Source organism: Diorhabda carinulata, chromosome 9 (assembly GCF_026250575.1).
Source record: "Diorhabda carinulata isolate Delta chromosome 9, icDioCari1.1, whole genome shotgun sequence".
Lineage (NCBI taxonomy): Eukaryota > Metazoa > Arthropoda > Insecta > Coleoptera > Chrysomelidae > Diorhabda > Diorhabda carinulata.
The window spans coordinates 3544753-3568566 of record NC_079468.1 but is presented as its reverse complement, the minus strand read 5'-3'; the positions used below and the strand labels follow the sequence as shown (position 1 = coordinate 3568566).

The 23814-nt window shown below is 34.5% G+C and overlaps 1 protein-coding gene across 2 annotated transcripts in view; it reads right to left on the bottom strand.

Annotated features, from left to right (window-relative positions):
- LOC130898121 (1-phosphatidylinositol 4,5-bisphosphate phosphodiesterase epsilon-1-like) overlaps positions 1-23814 on the bottom strand; it is a 326140-nt gene that overhangs the window by 75303 nt on the left and 227023 nt on the right. For both annotated transcript variants that reach the window (XM_057807182.1, XM_057807181.1), the window contains exons 7-8: positions 16001-16146; positions 3731-4034 (exon numbers count right to left, since the gene is read on the bottom strand). In XM_057807182.1, the coding sequence (XP_057663165.1) occupies positions 3731-4034; positions 16001-16146 (450 nt within the window). The remainder of the gene's footprint in view (positions 1-3730; positions 4035-16000; positions 16147-23814) is intronic.

The following is a 23814-nucleotide window of genomic DNA, read 5'->3' as shown; positions in this document are numbered from 1 at the left end:
GATGGCTCTTGGGAAGATAAACGATTGGATGGAAGATAAAAAAACAGAATCCGTTATACTTAGCGGGCTGAGTGATAGTGAGACGTCAAATTCGAAATAAATAGTAACCAGATCGTTCCTAGGAAAAGATATCAACTTCAGAGCGCATGTGGAGAAGACAACAAAGAAGACAAACCTCAATTTAAGCGCTCTCATGGGTTTTCTTAAAATAAGCAATAAACAACGCTTCTTTTTGACATATTTGGCAAATCTATCAAAATTGAATTTGTTCATAGTACAAACTTCCATATTTTGATTCTGAAACCGAATCAATCACTGTTGAGTAGAATATCTCGTAAAAGAGTAATTGCCACTTTGCCCTTCGACCTTTTTTATATACGAAAGTTCCAAGAAATGCATGAATTTTTGATTGATAGTGTAAAAGCATACTTTTTACGTCGTTTTCATTTATATAAAGCTACTGTAGAATAAACGACGAGAGCGCATTTCTGATACATTAACATTTTAGCTCGAAACCGCAAAGCGCCACATCCATTATCCCCAGAAAATTATAGGAAGGAAGCCTACTAGGATTTCATAAATAGAGACGTACACCGCAGATTATGTTTCACGAGCAGTTTTGAATAATTCATCTTGTATTTTCAAAATATTAATCACTTTACACCATTTACAAACATTTTAATTCACCATCTTGCATTTTATCCCACAATAATATCATCCGGTTACTGGTGGCCATTCTACCGCTGTTATAATGTTAGACCAGGTAAAATTCTTGAAAAAATAATGAAGAAGAGTAGTTGAGTCAGAAAACTGAGTCAACTACTTTGTTATTTGTGATAAAAACGCGCCGTAGCTTCCTAAAAACAGTTTCAGCTTTGGATTCAATGCTGGGATACGTACTATGTGAACCAATGTCTTTGTAGGCGATTATCAAGGAAACCCAAATACGCAAAACGCATATTTCACGCAGGTAGTCAATTGATTGAAAGAAAATGGGTTTGTCAAGTCTGATATCCAAAATAAATCGTTTTTAAACCTTAACCCTGAATTCAAACCGATTTCCGATGCAACTCCAAGGATCTTTTGGGTGTCCAATTATATAGTCCAGTCATTTAAGGCAGTTCACCTAGGAAAATCGAGATACACAGCTATAAAGTCGCTTAAACTTGTTTATTTGACATCCCAAAACTCCTCTCAACACTTACATATAATTCGATGTGACAAATTTAAAAATCGCAAGTCAAAAGTAAAAAAAAATCGATTTTTTGGACATTTTTTGCAAATAACTCGTTTCCTATGGGTATTACGCTATTTGTATTTATTATCAATATTATAGAGCATCAAATACTCTACAACTTTTGTTTCAAAAATTTTTTAATATGGTGTATTGTTTCTCAGATAGAGGTCAAAGCGCGCGCGGTTTGAATCAACTGGTAGTCCCGATCAAAATAATTTCTTATAGTTTATAAATTATTGCTCAATATATAATTATAAATAATTTTCATTTTATATTAACAATTTTTTTTACTTTTGACCCCCGATTTTTAAAGTTCTAAATCTATCTAAAATGACTGGACTAATAGTAAAAGTCCATAGTTTCATCATTCGATGCAATTCCTCGGACTATACTTGTTTTGGAAATGCCAGTGTGTGTTACAATTTCTTTTGTTTTAAGGCGCCGGTCACTTAGAAGAATTTCTCCCACTAATGTTTTTTGGAGGAGTCACAGCGCTAAAGCTCAATTCGAGTCATATAGTCCGGTAAAAAGAGTAATTTTTCTCCCAAAAGTTCAACTTAAGTTGCTTATAAGATTTTTTTTGCTTTGTGGTCGTCACAGTGTGCTGAATCATTACCCAACAACCTTATCACCATCTTAGGGGGGTGGGAAAAACGTATTTTTGGGAGGTATTCTCTAAAAAACGTGCAATTCATCAGTTTTGGGATATAAATATGAATGAGAGTGAACGTGAAAAATCGAACAATAAAATGTCTTTCTTGGGAGTGTTTTCTAGAGATATCCCAGATTATCGCTCATGCGTAATGGATATAATCAAAATTGTTAAAAATTGTAAACTTTAGCTCTAATTCTCCCCTCCCCGGGCCACGGAACCCCCATGTTATCCCTGTAACTTGTTTCAGGGGAATATGTTGAAAAAATTATGTGGAATCACTGCTTTTAGATATAAATACGAATGAAAACTCGAGAAATATCGTTATTGAGTTTTGAAAGTCCAGTTATGTGAATCGTTTTCATTAATAAATTCAGATAAAGTTTGTATAAATCAAACCTAGAGACCGGACCTAACGAATAAGTGTTTTTTTCATGAATATTCAGGAATGGTACAAAGAAATGAGTTCTAGAGATATCCCCATCAATAAATGGGTAGAACAATATATTTATTTAATCACAGTCTGGGACTTTCACCGGCAAATTTTTGCAGACTACATTTAGTACAAATGCTGGTACATTTTAGACCACTCTTTTACATGTGCAGGTATCTCTAATACATCCGATTGTGCAGTTACAGAAGATCATCTTCAAAATTGAATTTGGAGCAGCTTGAACTTTCATTTCAATAGGTTCAGCTCACTGCGCAACCGGCCGGCGCACACACAGACATGACACAAACAGCGGCCCGTCAGCTGCCGCTCGGACTAGGTCCCCGGCCGACAATGTACAGGTATAAGAATTTGAATGCGTTCCTCCCAGGTACATTGCTGAATAGTTATTTTAGGTGAATGCCGTCATTCCGCCAAGGACTGATTTTAGTTTCCCCTGGATAAGATGCAATGCGATTAAACGTCGACAGAGTTCTATTTTCAGCTACTATAAGATCGACTGTGTTTTATTCCAAATCCCTGCAAGTATGCGCATTTTTATGAAAACTCTTAAGAAGACTAGATATTCCTCTCCAGATTCCACTTTGATTCATGTTGATACGTGTGCTTATTCCTGAGATATCAACATTTGAAGTTATCAACTCTGTCAAGATTTTATAACACAAAAAAAGCGAACTTTCGAAAATAATTATACTGGAAACATTGGTACAGATTAAATGCTATGGAATTCAACAATTAAGTACTCCTCAATTCTTAATTTCACTCGCTACAAAGATAGAGATAAGATTTCAGTGATCTCGAGCATTATTTCACGCAGTTAGAAATAGTAGTGTAATCAGAGCTTAAGCTGCAATTTTGGGGCTGCTCACTTTGCGTATGAGAGATAATAATATGTCAATAGAAAGCTGAAATATTTATCTTTAAAATGACGTAAGATTCGTCAAAATCGGACATTTCTATCGTTAGTTATGGATTTTTATTCCCCGCGCTGGTTGAAAAAATGCAGCTTGCCGCGCGCCATGCAGATCGCGAAAACGCTTACCTTCAACAAATTTTTTTCAGAAATACGGAGCAATTTGGCGAAATTGTTGTAAAATTGTGTGCCCTTTCTGAATCTACAGTTTTTTTTTTGATAGGGCAATGATTTTCTGAGATATTCTGAAATTAGCTCAAAAAACAAGTTTGATGCGTATTTTGAGGGGGTCGCACGCCGCAGGAGCAATTGAAATTGAAGTTTCTAGCCCATTTTACTGGCCTATTATAAAATGGATCGAAACAGCAAGTAAAACTTGTTGAGATTTGTCAAAATTATACGGCATATATACCACCAAGTGTTATTTTGAAAACTAATCGATAAACGAACCAAAAAACAGATTTCATTCTCACCTACCACTTGTCTCTGCTGATGATGTTGGTCCCTGTGTCCTTGCGATGCCTTTGGCGACTTTCCCGCAGGCGGAATATGCTCTCCGGGTAGTCCTCCTCCGCCGACTGCCTCGGAAGCTGCGAGAATCTCCCGCAACTCCCTGAGAAAAGCTCCGAAGAAGGGTACTACTGGGCACTCGGGCATTGCGAGTGCCCTGTTTAAGGCACGGTCGTACTCTGCGGAAAGTAGCGCCGCCGATAAGAAGTCCAACACCGGTAGCGTTTCTTTTTCGGTGATGGATAACCAGAACGGTTTGAGTTTGTTCGATCTGAAAGGAAAAGTGAGAAATTTATAACGTTCATGTCGATATTTGTAAGTCGACGCCATAAGTAAATATAAATCTAACAAGGTTCAATGTAGTATACGCCGACATAACCTGCAAATTACTTCTTTATACTTCCTATATCAAAAAATATGGATCTTTTATGACGACATTAACGTCAAAAGGGATATGAATGTATATAGACAAAGTTACTAAACATCAAAATGAGTACTAACTTTTTACGCAAATTTCATATAATAATAACGCTCTGATACAACATCAGCAAACAAATTTTATGCAAGTTATGGTTTCTCTTAGTAAATAATTTGTAGCTTTTTGCCATATTAAATATTTCATCCTAAGAATAAATGATGTGGTTTATGTCTGAAAATTATAACGAATCTGCATTATTGACCAAGGAAAATTATAATCTCAGTATTTTTAGAAAGTTATAATAGATTCAAGCGTCTTCTTCTTGATACGAGGACAAGCAGAATTTGGTTATAGCTATGGTCAAAAAGAAAATCGACTAATAGTACGAAGATTGCTACTTAAGTTTTGAGTTATTGCAACGTACTCAGAACGTGGTGGCATACGAGTGATTTTTGAGTTGAGTTCACAGATACTTGATCATAAAAAGAATTAGATCACTCAAACAGTGATATGCCAATCAACTTGCTTCGACTTTTGGTTATAAAGCATCAACTCGAGTTACTGTGTTTGGCAGATTCACCGAATTCAATCGTGGTCGCTCTTCGCAAGATAACGAATTTAGTGAAGGTCGTCCGAAATCGATTGTCGTACCAGAAAATATCGACGCAGTGCGTTAACTGATATAGCAAAATCATCATGTGACAAACAATAAGATTGAGGTATACTGCATGAACATTTGGTTGTCAAAAAGATTTGTTCGCGTTGGATACCGCATAATTTAACAATCCCTCAAAACAACTTCGTGTCGATTGGTGAAATAAATTCATTCACGGTGCTTCAAGAGATGTCTAAAAAATCGTCACAATCGACGAATCATAGATCTATGCATATGAACAACAATCGACTGTATGTGTCTTTCAAGTTTGGTCAAATTAAACAAAAGTTGTTCGGCCACGAAGCACTGTTGCCACCGTTGCATTAGAGTAACGTGGAATAGTCAATTTTGAATGATGCACCAGCATTTGTTTGCCAGGAAGTGTTCGAAAAGATCAGGGAAAGCAACCGCGGAAGACGAATCATTCTCCACCACGACAATGCCACCTTTCACACATAATTACAAACAAAAACGTTTTCCAATAGTCAAAACATCGAATTCTTGGATCTGGATAATGATCTCTTCTTTTTTTTAAGTGGCAAACCTCGTGATATAAAAACGGAATTAGTGTCAACACCAGCAGAATTCGGTCATGGGTATGGTCAAAAACTTAAAAAATGCTAATGCTTGTAACAAATGTCCGCGTTTTTTTGGTTTGACAGTGGGAAAAGGGAACAAATCATTAGGCGTTAGATCGCCAATGGCACACGGAATCCATCTGGAACAAATATTTATCACACCGAAACATATTGTAAAGTAGTCTGCGATAATCTAAGGAATAGTTAAACAGTTGGCTTTCAATCTCCGAAGACGATAACTTGGTTATCGAAATGCCCGTCCGACAGTGTAATTGTGAGTGGTTTGTAGTTGTGGTGTAAAGTGTTTACTTTCAGTATCTGAAGACGATAACTTGGTTATCGAAATGCCCGTCCGACAGTGTAATTGTGAGTGGTTTGTAGTTGTGGTGTAAAGTGTTTACCTTCAGTATCTGAAGACGATAACTTGGTTATCGAAATGCCCGTCCGACAGTGTAATTGTGAGTGGTTTGTAGTTGTGGTGTAAAGTGTTTACCTTCAGTATCTGAAGACGATAACTTGGTTATCGAAATGCCCGTCCGACAGTGTAATTGTGAGTGGTTTGTAGTTGTGGTGTAAAGTGTTTACCTTCAGTATCTGAAGACGATAACTTGGTTATCGAAATGCCCGTCCGACAGTGTAATTGTGAGTGGTTTGTAGTTGTGGTGTAAAGTGTTTACCTTCAGTATCTGAAGACGATAACTTGGTTATCGAAATGCCCGTCCGACAGTGTAATTGTGAGTGGTTTGTAGTTGTGGTGTAAAGTGTTTACCTTCAGTATCTGAAGACGATAACTTGGTTATCGAAATGCCCGTCCGACAGTGTAATTGTGAGTGGTTTGTAGTTGTGGTGTAAAGTGTTTACCTTCAGTATCTGAAGACGATAACTTGGTTATCGAAATGCCCGTCCGACAGTGTAATTGTGAGTGGTTTGTAGTTGTGGTGTAAAGTGTTTACTTTCAGTATCTGAAGACGATAACTTGGTTATCGAAATGCCCGTCCGACAGTGTAATTGTGAGTGGTTTGTAGTTGTGGTGTAAAGTGTTTACCTTCAGTATCTGAAGACGATAACTTGGTTATCGAAATGCCCGTCCGACAGTGTAATTGTGAGTGGTTTGTAGTTGTGGTGTAAAGTGTTTACCTTCAATCTCCGAAGACGATAACTTGGTTATCGAAATGCCCGTCCGACAGTGTAATTGTGAGTGGTTTGTAGTTGTGGTGTAAAGTGTTTACTTTCAGTATCTGAAGACGATAACTTGGTTATCGAAATGCCCGTCCGACAGTGTAATTGTGAGTGGTTTGTAGTTGTGGTGTAAAGTGTTTACCTTCAGTATCTGAAGACGATAACTTGGTTATCGAAATGCCCGTCCGACAGTGTAATTGTGAGTGGTTTGTAGTTGTGGTGTAAAGTGTTTACCTTCAGTATCTGAAGACGATAACTTGGTTATCGAAATGCCCGTCCGACAGTGTAATTGTGAGTGGTTTGTAGTTGTGGTGTAAAGTGTTTACCTTCAGTATCTGAAGACGATAACTTGGTTATCGAAATGCCCGTCCGACAGTGTAATTGTGAGTGGTTTGTAGTTGTGGTGTAAAGTGTTTACCTTCAGTATCTGAAGACGATAACTTGGTTATCGAAATGCCCGTCCGACAGTGTAATTGTGAGTGGTTTGTAGTTGTGGTGTAAAGTGTTTACCTTCAGTATCTGAAGACGATAACTTGGTTATCGAAATGCCCGTCCGACAGTGTAATTGTGAGTGGTTTGTAGTTGTGGTGTAAAGTGTTTACCTTCAATATCTGAAGACGATAACTTGGTTATCGAAATGCCCGTCCGACAGTGTAATTGTGAGTGGTTTGTAGTTGTGGTGTAAAGTGTTTACCTTCAGTATCTGAAGACGATAACTTGGTTACCGAAATGCCCGTCCGACAGTGTAATTGTGAGTGGTTTGTAGTTGTGGTGTAAAGTGTTTACCTTCAGTATCTGAAGACGATAACTTGGTTATCGAAATGCCCGTCCGACAGTGTAATTGTGAGTGGTTTGTAGTTGTGGTGTAAAGTGTTTACCTTCAGTATCTGAAGACGATAACTTGGTTACCGAAATGCCCGTCCGACAGTGTAATTGTGAGTGGTTTGTAGTTGTGGTGTAAAGTGTTTACCTTCAGTATCTGAAGACGATAACTTGGTTATCGAAATGCCCGTCCGACAGTGTAATTGTGAGTGGTTTGTAGTTGTGGTGTAAAGTGTTTACCTTCAGTATCTGAAGACGATAACTTGGTTATCGAAATGCCCGCCCGACAGTGTAATTGTGAGTGGTTTGTAGTTGTGGTGTAAAGTGTTTACTTTCAGTATCTGAAGACGATAACTTGGTTATCGAAATGCCCGTCCGACAGTGTAATTGTGAGTGGTTTGTAGTTGTGGTGTAAAGTGTTTACCTTCAATATCTGAAGACGATAACTTGGTTATCGAAATGCCCGTCCGACAGTGTAATTGTGAGTGGTTTGTAGTTGTGGTGTAAAGTGTTTACCTTCAGTATCTGAAGACGATAACTTGGTTATCGAAATGCCCGTCCCACAGTGTAATTGTGAGTGTTGGTGTAGTGTACCTTCAGTATCTGAAGACGATAACTTGGTTATCGAAATGCCCGTCCGACAGTGTAATTGTGAGTGGTTTGTAGTTGTGGTGTAAAGTGTTTACCTTCAGTCTCTGAAGACGATAACTTGGTTATCGAAACGTGATAGTATGAACAGTGTGTTCAGTATGAACATAGTTTGATCACGAAACAAGAAAACTGGAACGTCGCAGCTGAGTATTTAGATAAAATCGTATATCCCGGATAATCGAATAAAAAAATTAGAAAATTTAGGAAAATAATCGTGATGATTTTCGACCTTACTTCCCCGGACTAATCGGAGCATCAGATTTCTGTAGCCAATTACTTCACCAACCTCCGATATTTGAAGATAGTTGATTAAGAAGGAATTAATTTCACAATCGATGGATTCCCATTAAATACATATTAACTCCGATAATTTAAAATGTTATTTGGTGCAAAGCGTATAAACGCTTCACACGTATAACCGACACAATTTCGCTGTTCGACTCCAACAACAGATCCAATTATACCTGACATAGAAAAATAGCAAAAGTTTATCAAGCAATTTCTAGAATACGGGAAAGTGTCACTATAAGTTCACCGTTTCCCTGAGCTTAATAATAGAGTAAACTCAATAACCGATATTGTGTTTTCTCTACATCTTAGAAATTGTAATTCTGTGAGTTATTGAATTTCGAAGAAACAGAAATATTTTGTTACAGTCTCAGAAACCAAGTTAAAACTTCACATCAGAAATTAATGATTAAAAAAATCAAGTTTTATAAATTTCTATTTGAAATTTTGACGTTTTTCTTTATCCCTTACGTTCCACGCGAGCACAATCGTGGAAGTCTTATCGAGAGGCTATATAAAGCTCATAATTGCGTTTACTCTGTTGACCCCCATGCGACACATCTGTGCTACCTCCAATTTGACTGGTTAAAACGAAAATTTTATGTTTGGAGGCGTTTTTGTCTTTTAATTGAAGGTCATAGTAACGAATTTCGTTCTCTTTTCAATGTTCAAAGCTTAGAATGGTCCAAATGTTATTAAATGAAGCTTTTTTGCATGCATAATTATTTAGAATAGACATAGTACTAAAGATTTTAGAATAAAAATACTAAAAATTTTCTGAGGTTAGGTTTTAATGTTGTTGTTTGGAATGAGTGTCATATTTGTAACGTCTAGGAGTTAACATATACTTGGATGAGCTTTCTGCAAATCCAGATAAAATCTACGATCTATTTGATGAAATTGGATCCGATTTCGACGTCGACAGTGATGAAGATGACGATATTTTTGAACCTCCAATAGTTGTTTCTGAATGGAGAAGAATCTGAAGAAAATAGCAACGATGGAAAGTAGGGCTCGACGAATGTCAGTGAAAAAGCCTTCTTCATCGGTTTTGAAATGGATTAAAATGCAATTTAAGAAGGAAAAGACCTGCCAAAAAAGTTTTGAGTTCTTGGGGTTACTTCAGCAAATATTCAAATGACGATTTTTTCGAAGTTAGAACAGAACTGACATCTACATATGTTTACAGCAAATTGGCGAAGAGATAAAACCAAAATTTGGTCTAGAAGAGATCAAACAATTTTTTGGCATGCATGCTGTCATGAGGTGTTTTAAATTTCCAAGAATTCATCTTTACTGGAGCATTAAGTATCGGCTACTAATTATTGCTGATCTAATGAGTCGGAACAGATTGTATAAACTTCGTACAAATTTTTATTTTGCGGTCTCCGAAGATGTCAAAAGACTGAACCACCTGTGGAAAATTCAACCGATAATTGATCGAGTCAAACACTTGTAAAGATATTGTCAGGCCAATTGGGGGATCTTTTTCGATTGATGAGCAAATGACTCTATTTTTAGGACGCTGTCCAGTGTGACAGTTTATGAAGAATAAGCCAAGACCTGTTGGCCTTAAAAACTTTGTTCTAACAACGTCAGATGTTCTGATACTAGATTTTGAGATTCATCAAGGATCCTTGACACCACTGGAAAACAAATAGCTTGGTTTAGGGCCATCAGTCGTTTTGCGTTTAGTAAAAACTTTGCCACAAGGAAGCTCAGTTCTTTTTGACAGATACTTTTTAACATTACCTTTGCTTGATAAATTATTGGAGTTAAAAGTAGAAGGTACAGGGATGATAATGTCTAATGTCAAAATGATATGGTAGTTAAAAAGTAGAAGGTACAGAAATGATAATGTCAAAAAGAGAAAGTGAAAATAATGATGTAAGAAAAGAAGATCCGAGGCCCAATTCTTAGAAAGCTAGATATGCTTTACATCCTTGTGAAGACACAAGATTTGATGGCTTCATTCATTGGCCAGTTCATAACAACCGAAAAAACCTCAAAATGTGTCGTCTCGAAACTTGTCAAAGTCGATCAAGAATAAAGTGTGATGATTGTAAGGTTTATTTGTGTTCAAATAAAGATCAAAACTATGTTATTAAATTTCACTTTAAATAAATAATTATCTTAATATATAAAAATTCAGTGTCCGTGTGTATGTTTACCTTTTTTGAAGCTTGTAGTCTAATTTTTCACGGTCGTATACGAAGGACATTGATCACCAAGGTGATTTAGCATATCTTCGTAAATCTGCTTACCTCTTAACCCTTTTAAATACAGGTACCTGATGATGGCTCGATACTCCAATTTTTCGATTTTCACAATTTCGGTCGACATCTTTTCTCTTTTAATTTATTGCGTGACTCTGGTTTACTTTTTTGACGCCAAACTTTACACTTACACTTCTAATAAGTTATTGTTCGTTGCTATGGTAACGCAATATTTTGTTTATGCATGGAACTGGTTTAGGCTAACTATATATCAATACATCCTCGTACCAAGGTATTATTCACCGATATTCACGGTTAATTGACTGGACTAACTGGTCTGTTACAAAGCGTTGAGAATAACGGGGATCGCCTAACCTTGCTTTTTAGGGTACTTACAGCCGTGAGTGAATTGTACCAGTGCCTGTTGCGCAACGTTTTTTGATCAAAGGTAATGTAAAATTTACGGAAATTGATCGAAAATTATTCTGGGATGAGTGCCTCTTCTAGACTCAAGTGTATGAATGAGTTCTGTTTTCCTAGACCTAGAAGTGGTGGCATATACGCGACGCCCCAGATCAAGAACTGGGCATCAGGATAAGTCGTATTTAGATTACCGGTTACCGCGAAATTTCAGACAGATAGGTTCCAAAAATTTTGAATTTTGAGTAGAAATTCACACGATGGGAAGTTTGCATGGTAAACGCGCGTCTATGGAGTGGAGGAAGAAAGAAGAAGACGCGCTAGTTTCAGCGGGGAAGGTGTTGTGTACCGTGTTTAGAAACCTGTCTACAGATCAAAACTACGCGATTCTCCAATACATATTGGAGATATTGCTGCTGCAAATAAAATGCCGGACTAAAACACTACAACACCCAATTTCTCGCCATGCAGCTATTATATTTATTTGGTCGATTGGAAGAGGCATTTGGCGGACTGCGATTCCAATTCGATTCCAAAGGAAGGTAGAATCCTATGAGCGCAAAAGGTATCCGAAAGCTTCTGGAGAGGTCTCAAAAGTGTGAAGAATGCGACAGCTTATATTTGAACGACCCTAGTGCTATCAGCTATTGCATTTATATCTGGGTATGAGTAATTTTGAAGCCAACAACTTTTAGAGTAGAGGAGGTCGAAGAAAACTTCATTAGAATAAAATTTTAATGTAGAAAACTAAGAGTTTCACACATTACAAACATGCTATATTAAGATATCAAAATAAGTGCTTATAATTTGATTTTTTCGAAATGAATCACTAGGGAATTTCAACAAAATGTTAGGACAGTTGTGTAATGATGCGCAAAGACGCTTTAAACATAGTCTAGTAGCTTTCCTCTTCATCATATCAATGTTATTGTTTGATTCGCAAAGTTTTGATCTCTCTCTGTTTGTTTACGTCTGACTTATATACCAGATTTGGTACCATGTAACTTGTATTCGTTCTCCAAAATAAAAAAAAATCTAAATGAAAATATTTTCACACCATTTCTAATAATTACTAGGCCGCAATAGCGTCAAAATTATTTTCACTCGTAGAATCAACTTTACTATTTATGTTTTACTAATTAATTACTAATTTAGAGCAGTCAAATTCTATTTTATATTTATAAAACACCCTTTTTCTAATCACACATCGTATCATGAGAAAATCTAGTTCTAAATATTATTATCGATTCTCGGTATGATATGTTTTATGCTTTTGACGTTTTTTTTGCCATTTTGTAATGGATTCTGTAACGCTATACCTTCGATACATCAAAGACAGATTCCATAAAAATTTCAGCGATATCCATTTTTATAATGAATCTCCTTCGGTTGATGATTTAATGAAAAAAACAATCTGAAAGCTTTTCTAAGCTTCTCGTTTTTCTTTATATTTTTCTGCCACGTTTCAATTAATTCATTATCGGAATTTTTTTAAAGAAAAGGAAACGTGTTTGAATTGCCCGGTTAAGGAATATTCGATTTTTCAATTTAGATGAATAGAAAAAAAAAGTACCTCCAATAGAAACGTCTTCGGTGGTTTTTCGGTCATCCTCGTCTTAGATGATAGTTTGTAGTGAGAGCAAGTAGTTTCCGCCGGCCTACAACCGTTAAATCTGCTGGAGGCCGAAAGAAACCCCTACCCTTACAACAACTTTATGTATGTCTTCTCCTTCGATGTCATTTAATTTAGAACAAATGTATAATACAAATCAAATTTATAAACGATCTATTAGTAACTAAAGCGTCCCCCCCATTTATTTTTCATCTAAATCGTTTTTATATAACAATTTTGATATTAAGTTCAGTTATTGTAAATTGATTTAATTGACGAAGAGTTCAAGTTTTATTTCTGGAACATTTTTAGTGTTAAAACTAGCAATTTAAGGCCTTTAGACCTTGATAGCTTGAGACTGGAACTCCTCCAAAGAAATGAGTGCCGATAAATTCTGGGCGTCTGCAGACGAACTCGTCTGCATGTCGAGTTGGTCTTCCAAAAACTGTTCTAGGCGGGATTATGTTGGACAGTTCATAAGAACAGTTGCCGTGGTAATATCGGTAAAACAGAACCTGGTCGACGACCTTTCTTCTATGCTATAAGCTGTCCAAGTTTCTGGTGAACTCTGGATCGCTTATAAGTCGAACTGCTCTCTTTTGTATTCAGTCGAATTTATATGATCGAATCTGGCACTAGTAGATGATTAGAAGCTGTTGTGGTGTATATATTTTTTTGTACTCGAAGAAGGCTCCAAGTTGTTGTGTAACTGCCTTGGCTAACTCAGCCACGTGACTATGTCATGACTCATTCCTTCCAATCTCAACGCCCAACAAGCGAATTTGCAGTGATGGTGTTATTTGTTGTCCAGACAGAACCAAATCCTGAGCTGCAGTACAAGCCTTCTTTGTAAAAATATCCCCTACCCCATAAGGTTTTAAAGATCAGTATTGATGGTGATGATCGGATTTGGGTGTTACCTGAGTTTATTGCGGCGGCGGATTCGAACGAAGACACTAGTTTACTATCGTCGGCCAAGCTACAGATTATACTTGCAGGTTTGTCGAGTAGATCATTGATGTACAGGAGAGAGAGTAGATGGCAATATGTATCCCTGGGAAACACCAGCGATAACCTCAAACAATTCTGAGGTGTGTTCATTGATAGCCATCTGGATGGATCGGTCTTTGACAAAGCTACTAAACCAGCCGATAAGTGAAGACGACAAACCATACGATCTCAATTTATTTAGAAGGTTGACATTCCAAAGCCGATTGCTTCAGTCCATATGCTGGTGACATAGTCCAGGACGTCCCCTGGTTGATCTATGTTTACGGAAGCCCCATTGATAGTCGATGATGATGTTAGCGGACTCAAGATATCTCAAGAACCGTGACCGTCACTATTATCAATCATTGGCTTCAATATTAACTGTCATATTGACTATCATTTATTCATCATAAAAAATGTAAAAACATAGCGTTGTGGTTCATATCTTTGACTTGTAAGTATTGCAAATTGAGTGTTTCTGATTCCTTCTTCAAGTTCTTTTATATACTCTGTTGTAAATTATTCTCTAAAACTTTTAATACGCTTACAAGTCTTATAGTTGTAAATTCATGGCATTTTGTTGTCTTATGCTTCTTCGGAATGACCACAAAAAAAGACTTCAATAAATCTGGCGGAATAATGCCAATTCCATGGATGTTATTGAGCAATTACACCAAATTAAAATGATCCTGTGTGGATAATAGGTTAGTTACAGACATTACAAAGCAAGGAGCGATAATAGATTAATTCAATAAATAGCTATTGTCATTTGCCAATAAAACCTGAGAATTATTCATAAAACAGCTTCGTGGAGATTTTATATTTCATGTGTGAGTGAGATTAAAGAAAGTTTGGTTTCGCCAGGTTTTTCAAATACCAAATAGGTGTCAGGACAAGCTCAAGAACATCTAAATTCACAACGAGATGATGATCTTCTAAATTAAAACTCTGGAGAAAAATTCTTGGTGAGATATTATTCCATTCCTTCGATTCGTATGAGTTTTTGTTAATTCAATCGAAGAGCTAAATCTAGAGTTTCTTGGTGGTGTTTAGAATGATCAAAATCGATTCAAAACAAGTAAGTTGGCATTGAAGTTCAGTACTATAGGTGTTGACTTTAAAATAATTTGACTATGTTCTGTTTAAAAGAATTTGAGTCTGTGGATTTATGTAGGTAGCATATTTTTTTCATATCGATCCATATTAATTCACCCTTTTTATGGGGTTGAATAGATAAGGGAAATGACATGTTATTTTTTATATTTTCGCTACAATTATTTTCACATCAGTGTTTTCAAATGAAATTTATTATAAATATCATTTTAATCGTAAGTACGTACATGAAAAATCGTTTCAAAGAATCGAGGTCACAGTGGTCGACTTGAAAAACTCGTTTAATTGTCATGAGGGTTATTTAGTACGAACAAAACCCTTTCTAGAATTTTACTGCGGGTATTGTAGAGTTTAATCAGATCTAATTATATAAATATATATGCAAATTCGTACCCAACTTAGCAATGGAAATAAAGGATAAAAGGAGAATTGTTTTATTGACACAATGGACAATTGAATTTACTCGTTTTCCTAGACAAAGATATAAAAGTTTGAAGAGTAGTTATTCCTAATCTACCACAAAGTTTTTTCTATAAAAATAACACTTTACTCAATAATTGAATTCATAAGGAGTCGTACATTTGAAATTCTGAAAAAGGAAGTATATATGTTGTACTGAATAGGTTCATTACAATCAAAATCGGTCTTTAGTGTATGAATATCTGATTGAAACAAAATGATGTTTTAATGTCGTAATATTTAAAAAGCAATTGACAATATAGTAAAATATATAGTAACAACCAATAAAATATAAAATATAAAATTTCCTCGCGCAACTTTAGTAATATGTGGTTTAGCATTGTCTCGTTATTAGAGAACTCGCTTTCGGTTAACTAAACCTGGGTATATCTCTGATAAAACCTCATACATTCGCATCAGATCTTCACTATATACTTCGTCATTGATATCTAGACCTTTTGGAATTATTTCGAAATGAACTAAACCTTCATAATTCCAACAGACACACGAGACTTTCCGCTTGGTTTGACCTCTCTTTGCAACGGGCTCTGATAATTGTCTTACCGCTGATTTTTAGATAAATTTGTTTTTCGTCGTCTTACAAGACATTCCTCTTTCAGTAGGACAAAAAGCTGGACGTTTCGCTTGAATTTCGTGTGTGTCAAATCAACCTGCTTTGTTTTTCCTACCGTTTTCAAGGTGATTTCTTAGTTCTGATTCATATTCTGGTTTAACTGAACTTCATGAAGATTTATCTATAGTCAACGATCATTTTAGTTGTAGAACATTTAAATGAAATTGGAAACAATGAACGTGTTATTAAATTTAGTACTTACTTGAGGCCGGCAATGATTTCCATGGCTCCGTTGAAGTTGCCGATATTCCATGAGGATAAGGCGACTCGAAGGACACAAGAAAGGACAGCTCGGCGGGCATCGTGAGTGGGTTGAGTGATTATTAATTGTGTCACCCAAGCGCTAACCTGAAAAGAGAAACGAAATATAAATTCCTGCTTTTAGGTGTAGTGTTTTGAATTAGGAAACTTTTCAAACAAATCTTTACTTTGAAATAAAACAACCTGTTATGGTTGAATTTCAGTTAAACTATTTTTAGGAACCCGTCCTCGACACGGACCGTGAAGCCGGACCTGTTCAGTTATTTTTATAATATATTTTTTCTAAAAACAGTAGAGAGTCGAATAAGAACTAATTTCTATTAAGGTATTTTTATTTTTTTTTTCGTTTGCTTTTTAATATTCTAGAAATTCCTTTCTGAAATATATTCGAGATTGGTAAGCAGCAAAAGTCAGTTTATAATTAAAGGTCACAGAGAACGAAATAAATAGAGAAGTAACCGACGAATTTAAATAAATTAAAGAATTAATGAATATTTAATTATATGAGTAGTGATAAGTTAATTGTTATATAGTCAGTTAAGTGTGGTGTTTATATAAATTAAGTAAGTAATCTAACCTAGTCCCACTGTTGAAAAACAATTTAAAAACATTAGTAAAAAAAACCATTACACTATATTTTGATGAAGACTGAAGTTAAGTCGAAACGTCAATTTTTCATTAATCTCTCGTCCTCGAGACGGATCGTGAAGCCGGTCCTGTTCAGTTATCTTTATAATAGCAGCGTCTTCGATATGTTTTTTCTATAAACAGTAGAGAGTTGAATAAGAACTAATTTCTAGGAACGTATTTTCATTTTTTTGTTTGTTTACTTACTTTCTAGAATTCTAGAAATTCCTTTCTGAAATATATCCAAGCTTGGTAAGCAGCAAAAGTCAGTTTATAATTAAAGGTCATAGAGAACGAAATAAATAGAGAAGTAACCGACGAATTTAAATAAATTAAAGAAGTAATGAATATTTAATTATATGAGTAGTGATAAGTTAATTGTTATATAGTCAGTTAAGTGTGGTGTTTATATAAATTAAGTAAGTAATTTAACCTAGTCCCACTGTTGAAAAACAGTTTAAATAAATTAGTAAAAGAAAAACCATTTCACAATATTTTGATGAAGACTGAAGTTAAGTCGAAACGTCAATTTTTCATTAATCTCTCGTCCTCGAGACGTGAAGCTGGTCCTGTTCAGTTATTTTTATAATAGCAGCGTCTTCGATATGTTTTTTCTATAAACAGTAGAGAGTTGAATAAGAACTAATTTCTAGGAACGTATTTTCATTTTTTTGTTTGTTTACTTACTTTCTAGAATTCTAGAAATTCCTTTTTGAAATATATTCAAGCTTGGTAAGCAGCAAAAGTCAGTTTATAATTAAAGGTCACAGAGAACGAAATAAATAGAGAAGTAACCGACGAATTTAAATAAATTAAAGAATTAATGAATATTTAATTATATGAGTAGTGATAAGTTAATTGTTATATAGTCAGTTAAGTGTGGTGTTTATATAAATTAAGTAAGTAATCTAACCTAGTCCCACTGTTGAAAAACAATTTAAAAACATTAGTAAAAAAAACCATTACACTATATTTTGATGAAGACTGAAGTTAAGTCGAAACGTCAACTTTTCATTAATCTCTCGTCCTCGAGACGGATCGTGAAGCCGGTCCTGTTCAGTTATCTTTATAATAGCAGCGTCTTCGATATGTTTTTTCTATAAACAGTAGAGAGTTGAATAAGAACTAATTTCTAGGAACGTATTTTCATTTTTTTGTTTGTTTACTTACTTTCTAGAATTCTAGAAATTCCTTTTTGAAATATATTCAAGCTTGGTAAGCAGCAAAAGTCAGTTTATAATTAAAGGTCACAGAGAACGAAATAAATAGAGAAGTAACCGACGAATTTAAATAAATTAAAGAATTAATGAATATTTAATTATATGAGTAGTGATAAGTTAATTGTTATATAGTCAGTTAAGTGTGGTGTTTATATAAATTAAGTAAGTAATCTAACCTAGTCCCACTGTTGAAAAACAATTTAAAAACATTAGTAAAAAAAACCATTACACTATATTTTGATGAAGACTGAAGTTAAGTCGAAACGTCAACTTTTCATTAATCTCTCGTCCTCGACCCGGATCGTGAAGCCGGTCCTGTTCAGTTATCTTTATAATAGCGGCGTTTTCGATATGTTTTTTCTATAAACAGTAGAGAGTTGAATAAGAACTAATTTCTAGGAACGTATTTTCATTTTTTTGTTTGTTTACTTACTTTCTAGAATTCTAGAAATTCCTTTTTGAAATATATTCAAGCTTGGTAAGCAGCAAAAGTCAGTTTATAATTAAAGGTCACAGAGAACGAAATAAATAGAGAAGTAACCGACGAATTTAAATAAATTAAAGAATTAATGAATATTTAATTATATGAGTAGTGATAAGTTAATTGTTATATAGTCAGTTAAGTGTGGTGTTTATATAAATTAAGTAAGTAATCTAACCTAGTCCCACTGTTGAAAAACAATTTAAAAACATTAGTAAAAAAAACCATTACACTATATTTTGATGAAGACTGAAGTTAAGTCGAAACGTCAACTTTTCATTAATCTCTCGTCCTCGACCCGGATCGTGAAGCCGGTCCTGTTCAGTTATCTTTATAATAGCGGCGTTTTCGATATGTTTTTTCTATAAACAGTGGAGAATTGAATAATAACTAATTTCTATTAAGGTATTTTTATTTTTTTTTTTCGTTTGCTTTTTAATATTCTAGAAATTCCTTTCTGAAATATATTCGAGCTTGGTAAGCAGCAAAAGTCAGTTTATAATTAAAGGTCATAGAGAACGAAATAAATAGAGAAGTAACCGACGAATTTAAATAAATTAAAGAAGTAATGAATATTTAATTATATGAGTAGTGATAAGTTAATTGTTATATAGTCAGTTAAGTGTGGTGTTTATATAAATTAAGTAAGTAATCTAGCCTAGTCCCACTGTTGAAAAACAGTTTAAATAAATTAGTAAAAGAAAAACCATTTCACTATATTTTGATGAAGACTGAAGTTAAGTCGAAACGTCAATTTTTCATTAATCTCTCGTCCTCGAGACGTGAAGCTGGTCCTGTTCAGTTATTTTTATAATAGCAGCGTCTTCGATATGTTTTTTCTATAAACAGTAGAGAGTTGAATAAGAACTATTTTCTAGGAACGTATTTTCATTTTTTTGTTTGTTTACTTACTTTCTAGAATTCTAGAAATTCCTTTTTGAAATATATTCAAGCTTGGTAAGCAGCAAAAGTCAGTTTATAATTAAAGGTCATAGAGAACGAAATAAATAGAGAAGTAACCGACGAATTTAAATAAATTAAAGAAGTAATGAATATTTAATTATATGAGTAGTGATAAGTTAATTGTTATATAGTTAGTTAAGTGTGGTGTTTATATAAATTAAGTAAGTAATCTAACCTAGTCCCACTGTTGAAAAACAATTTAAAAACATTAGTAAAAAAAACCATTACACTATATTTTGATGAAGACTGAAGTTAAGTCGAAACGTCAACTTTTCATTAATCTCTCGTCATCGACCCGGATCGTGAAGCCGGTCCTGTTCAGTTATCTTTATAATAGCGGCGTTTTCGATATGTTTTTTCTATAAACAGTGGAGAATTGAATAATAACTAATTTCTATTAAGGTATTTTTATTTTTTTTTCGTTTGCTTTTTAATATTCTAAAAATTCCTTTCTGAAATATATTCGAGCTTGGTAAGCAGCAAAAGTCAGTTTATAATTAAAGGTCACAGAGAACGGAAAACAATAGAAATGTAACCAAAGAATTTAAATAAATTAGAGAAGTAATGAATAATTATATAAGTCAGCTAAGTGTAGTGTTTTTATAAATAAAGTAAGTAAGACAGTAAAGACAGTGTGTATAAAACTACCTTACTTAACCTAACCTAACCTAACCTAGCCGCCCCACCGTTGAAAAACAAAAATTATTCGAAAAAAACTAATTTTAAAACAGAAGAGATCTAAAATCAAGAACTTTTAGAAGCATTATTATTAAAGCTATATATGTATAAGGCCTATTAGACTCATAGCTAGGAAGTGATTGCCTTCCACTCTTTCCTATTTTTGCTTTCTTTGTCCAGCCAATTTTCTAGTTCCTCCTTGTTCTATGTCCATCATTTTTTTGTTGCTTAAAAATTTGGCATTCTCTGTATGTAACCCAGACACTCCATTTTTTTTGGATATTATTTTAGTTTTGGATATTATTTTAGTTTTGATGCTCTAAATAAAATTTTTCGTTATTTCTTCTCCTCAGCCATAATTCTCCAGTCTTTTTACTCCCTTGTATCCTCCTGAGTATTTTCTTTTCCATATATCTAACTTCTCTCTCTCTCTGCTTTGTTAAGAATTCACGTTTGTCTTCCTTATTTTGACATATATACTTTGCCTTTGCCTTTATCTTCGTTTTTGTACGTTCGAGTGACATTTTGTAAAGACTTACTAACTCTTTTGGAATACGTAAGCTTTTTGGAAACCTATGAAAACTGAGTAAATTGACAGATCATATTCCTACCCTGAAATATGGTCTGTGACTGATCTTCCAGGTATCTTAAGAAAATTCTGATTATATGCTTGATTAACAAATATTCTCTTCATCCTACTCAAAATTCCCTAACTGTTTGCTTGAATAAATGAAAAGCTTGTTATAAAAATATCTCTGGTATTTATCCTTATTTGATTAGCTTGAACGGCATTAATAAGTAAAATTTTCCTTGGATTTTCTTTGTTCTGAAATCATATTTCTAACTATTCCAACCACATCATATTTTAGGGTCATAATTCAACTGCTTGACGTCCTTTAATTCGATCTAAAAGGATTTAGAGTTTTAACGGCTATAAAACAATCAAAACGACAAAATGTCGACAAAAACTTTTTCTAATAATATAAGATGACTGTTAGAAAGATAAAGCGGTGTTTCATTCAAATTATTAGTTTACTTTTTACTTCTTAGATCTTTATGTTGATACGTGTTGGTTTTCGGTGTCTTTTATGGAAAATTAGTTCTAAAAACAAGTAAAATTGACGTTTCGACCTATTTTGCTCTTTATCAAAATATGACTTGACATTTGACAACTGACATTAATGAAGGAACCTCCGACATAATACAATAAATTATTTGATATTCCATGGTTTGTTAGTGCATTTGTATTTTTTTAACATATTGATGACTTTTCAATTTATTTCATGAATATTGGGATGCTTGTCCTATGTAAATAGCGTTTTTGAACCGTTTCCGGGACGGTCTTTTCGATACTTGGTTGATAGCAAGAACCGTGCGTAGCCAAAGATTGCGCAGAAAATATTTATAAACTTTCTCTATAGCCAAAAACAGTACACACTAGCAGGTTGAAACAAACCTAATTATTCAAAAAGTTGTGATCATTGTTAAACTCAAGCCATATTTGAGGTAGCGTTTTCTCAACGTGTTTTTAATGGTTGGCCTATTCTATGAATCTGTTGTGATTCTATTTAATTAATAACAGTCAATTCTTTAGTTTTTTAGTTTTGTTATAAAAACCAACATCGAACTAACCAAATTTTAGACTTCTATTATAACCGAATAGGACCGGCTTCGTGGACGAATTTGTAACAATATGGAGAACAACGTACTGAATCTAGATTCGTTTCCTATAGTTGCTAATACTTTGGAATAATGTATTTTTTGTGAGTCATTTTCAAATTAATACTAGTTCGTTTATTGCTCAAATTAATAAATAATTAATGGGAGCGGAAAATATTTTTATTTCAACTTTGTTTCGAATGATCTTTCGTTATTTTAAATTCAAAAAGTTACTTGTTGCCATGACGGTAAAAGCGAGGAGTTGATAAGCATAACTTTTTGTTGAAAATCTTCGTAAATCAACCGTAATTTTTCGTTTTTCTTTATACCTTGCTTGACGTGATTCCATATAATGCTAACGTCGTTTGAAAGAGATAAATTTGAGCTTTTTCCGATATGTAGCTCTGATTACAATAGGGACTTTTTCAGGTCCGTAGTTTTAAGATGAAATGACTTCACTATTCCTTCTATAACAAACTCTATTTCTTATTATTGTCAATCTAACGGTTCAATTAACATCAAAAACTTCAATGATTGGTGATTAACATCACTTTAATCGTCCATAAACGTTCAACTATCACTCCAAATCATTGTCAGCAACAAGTAAAAAGAGTTGTTCCCAAACTATGCTATAAGAACAAATCAATGTCTCAGTAGGGCTCAAAAGCTAAGTAGAGTAAGAGAAGGACGTTGAAATCCTAGTCAATTGTATCCAACAAGCTGCATGGGAACCCGATCGCAAGAACAATAACTATCTAAATGAAATAAGAGAATTAATACGTGAAAGTGCAAACTGAGACGCAGGTGGCATCAAACTAGATCTATAAATGAGTTCGTAAACGGTTTGACAAGCTACAAGGCTTCACGGCAAAACACTCTACTATAGACCAAGTATACATTATAATCGATGTCGTAGAAAAATCACTAGAAAAGAAGAAAGTCGTAGATCAGGCCTTTGATAAAGTTTAGCATGAAGGATTTAAATACAAATTGACCAAACTCTGCCTAAAAAATATGCAAAACTTTAGAGTCCCATATAAGAGAATGCGTCTTCATTCTTAAGACTCAATGTTCACTTAGACTTTAAGGAAATAAACGCGGGTAGTGTCCTTGGGAAGATCCTTTACCTTTTATATACTAGTGACAACCCCCAACAACACTATTACCACATTTGCGATCGACACAGCTATCCTGAATATAAGTGATAGCCACGAAGAAGCGGGAAGCTACTGCAATAAAATATCTGGGGCTAATCCTAGATTCGAAGATATGCCGGATACCGCTTATTAACATATGGGCGTTAGGGTGTCCCTTAAATTTCAAGTCTGATATTTTTTCACACATACCTTTCTAAAAGTTACGTATTAACCCTATATTGACTAGAAAAAAATTTTAGTTCGATTTATGAACGATAATCCTTGCTATTTAAACTTGTCCATACAAGTTGCTTAAATACTGCGCTGTGACTTGTAACTACATGTTTCTTTTACCATTCTATACGTGATTTTTGAGACTATTAAACATGTCGGTGGAATTACGGAGTGATAAACAAAATATTTTCCTTATCGAATTGCCTAGCTACCAAATAAATGATTACCATCTAATCGGCAAGTTCTCTCAGTCCTATTCCACAATATTCGTGAGGTTAAATTGACTATTGGTGAAAGTGCAAATCTTGTAATTAGGGAGTGCATCATTATATTGGGAAAAAGCAAGAATTCCAACAAGGGCATTTCCTAACTGCGTGAAGAAACTTGTTGATTTATATCATGTTTGGAGAGATTTGCAAGAACCGTGGGAACAATTTCAAAATTAATCTTGATAATTTGTTTGATATTGCACATGCTGATGCTTGTGAGAGAATGAAAATAGAGAAAATGAGAATAGAGGACGACCTGGATGCTTAGGTGGTGTTACTACTAGCTGTTGCGTCTATTTCCACTACAAATAACTAAAAGATTCAGACGAAGACCCGATCTTGAATTCTGAACTTAGTTTGCCGGACGTTCCCTGCCATGATCAAAGTTCAAAAAGAGATAGAAAGAATCTCATAACACCTAAACTAGTTGCAGCTTTAGATCGATGCCAGTTAAGCATTAGATATTCCGTTTACATTCTTAATGCGGT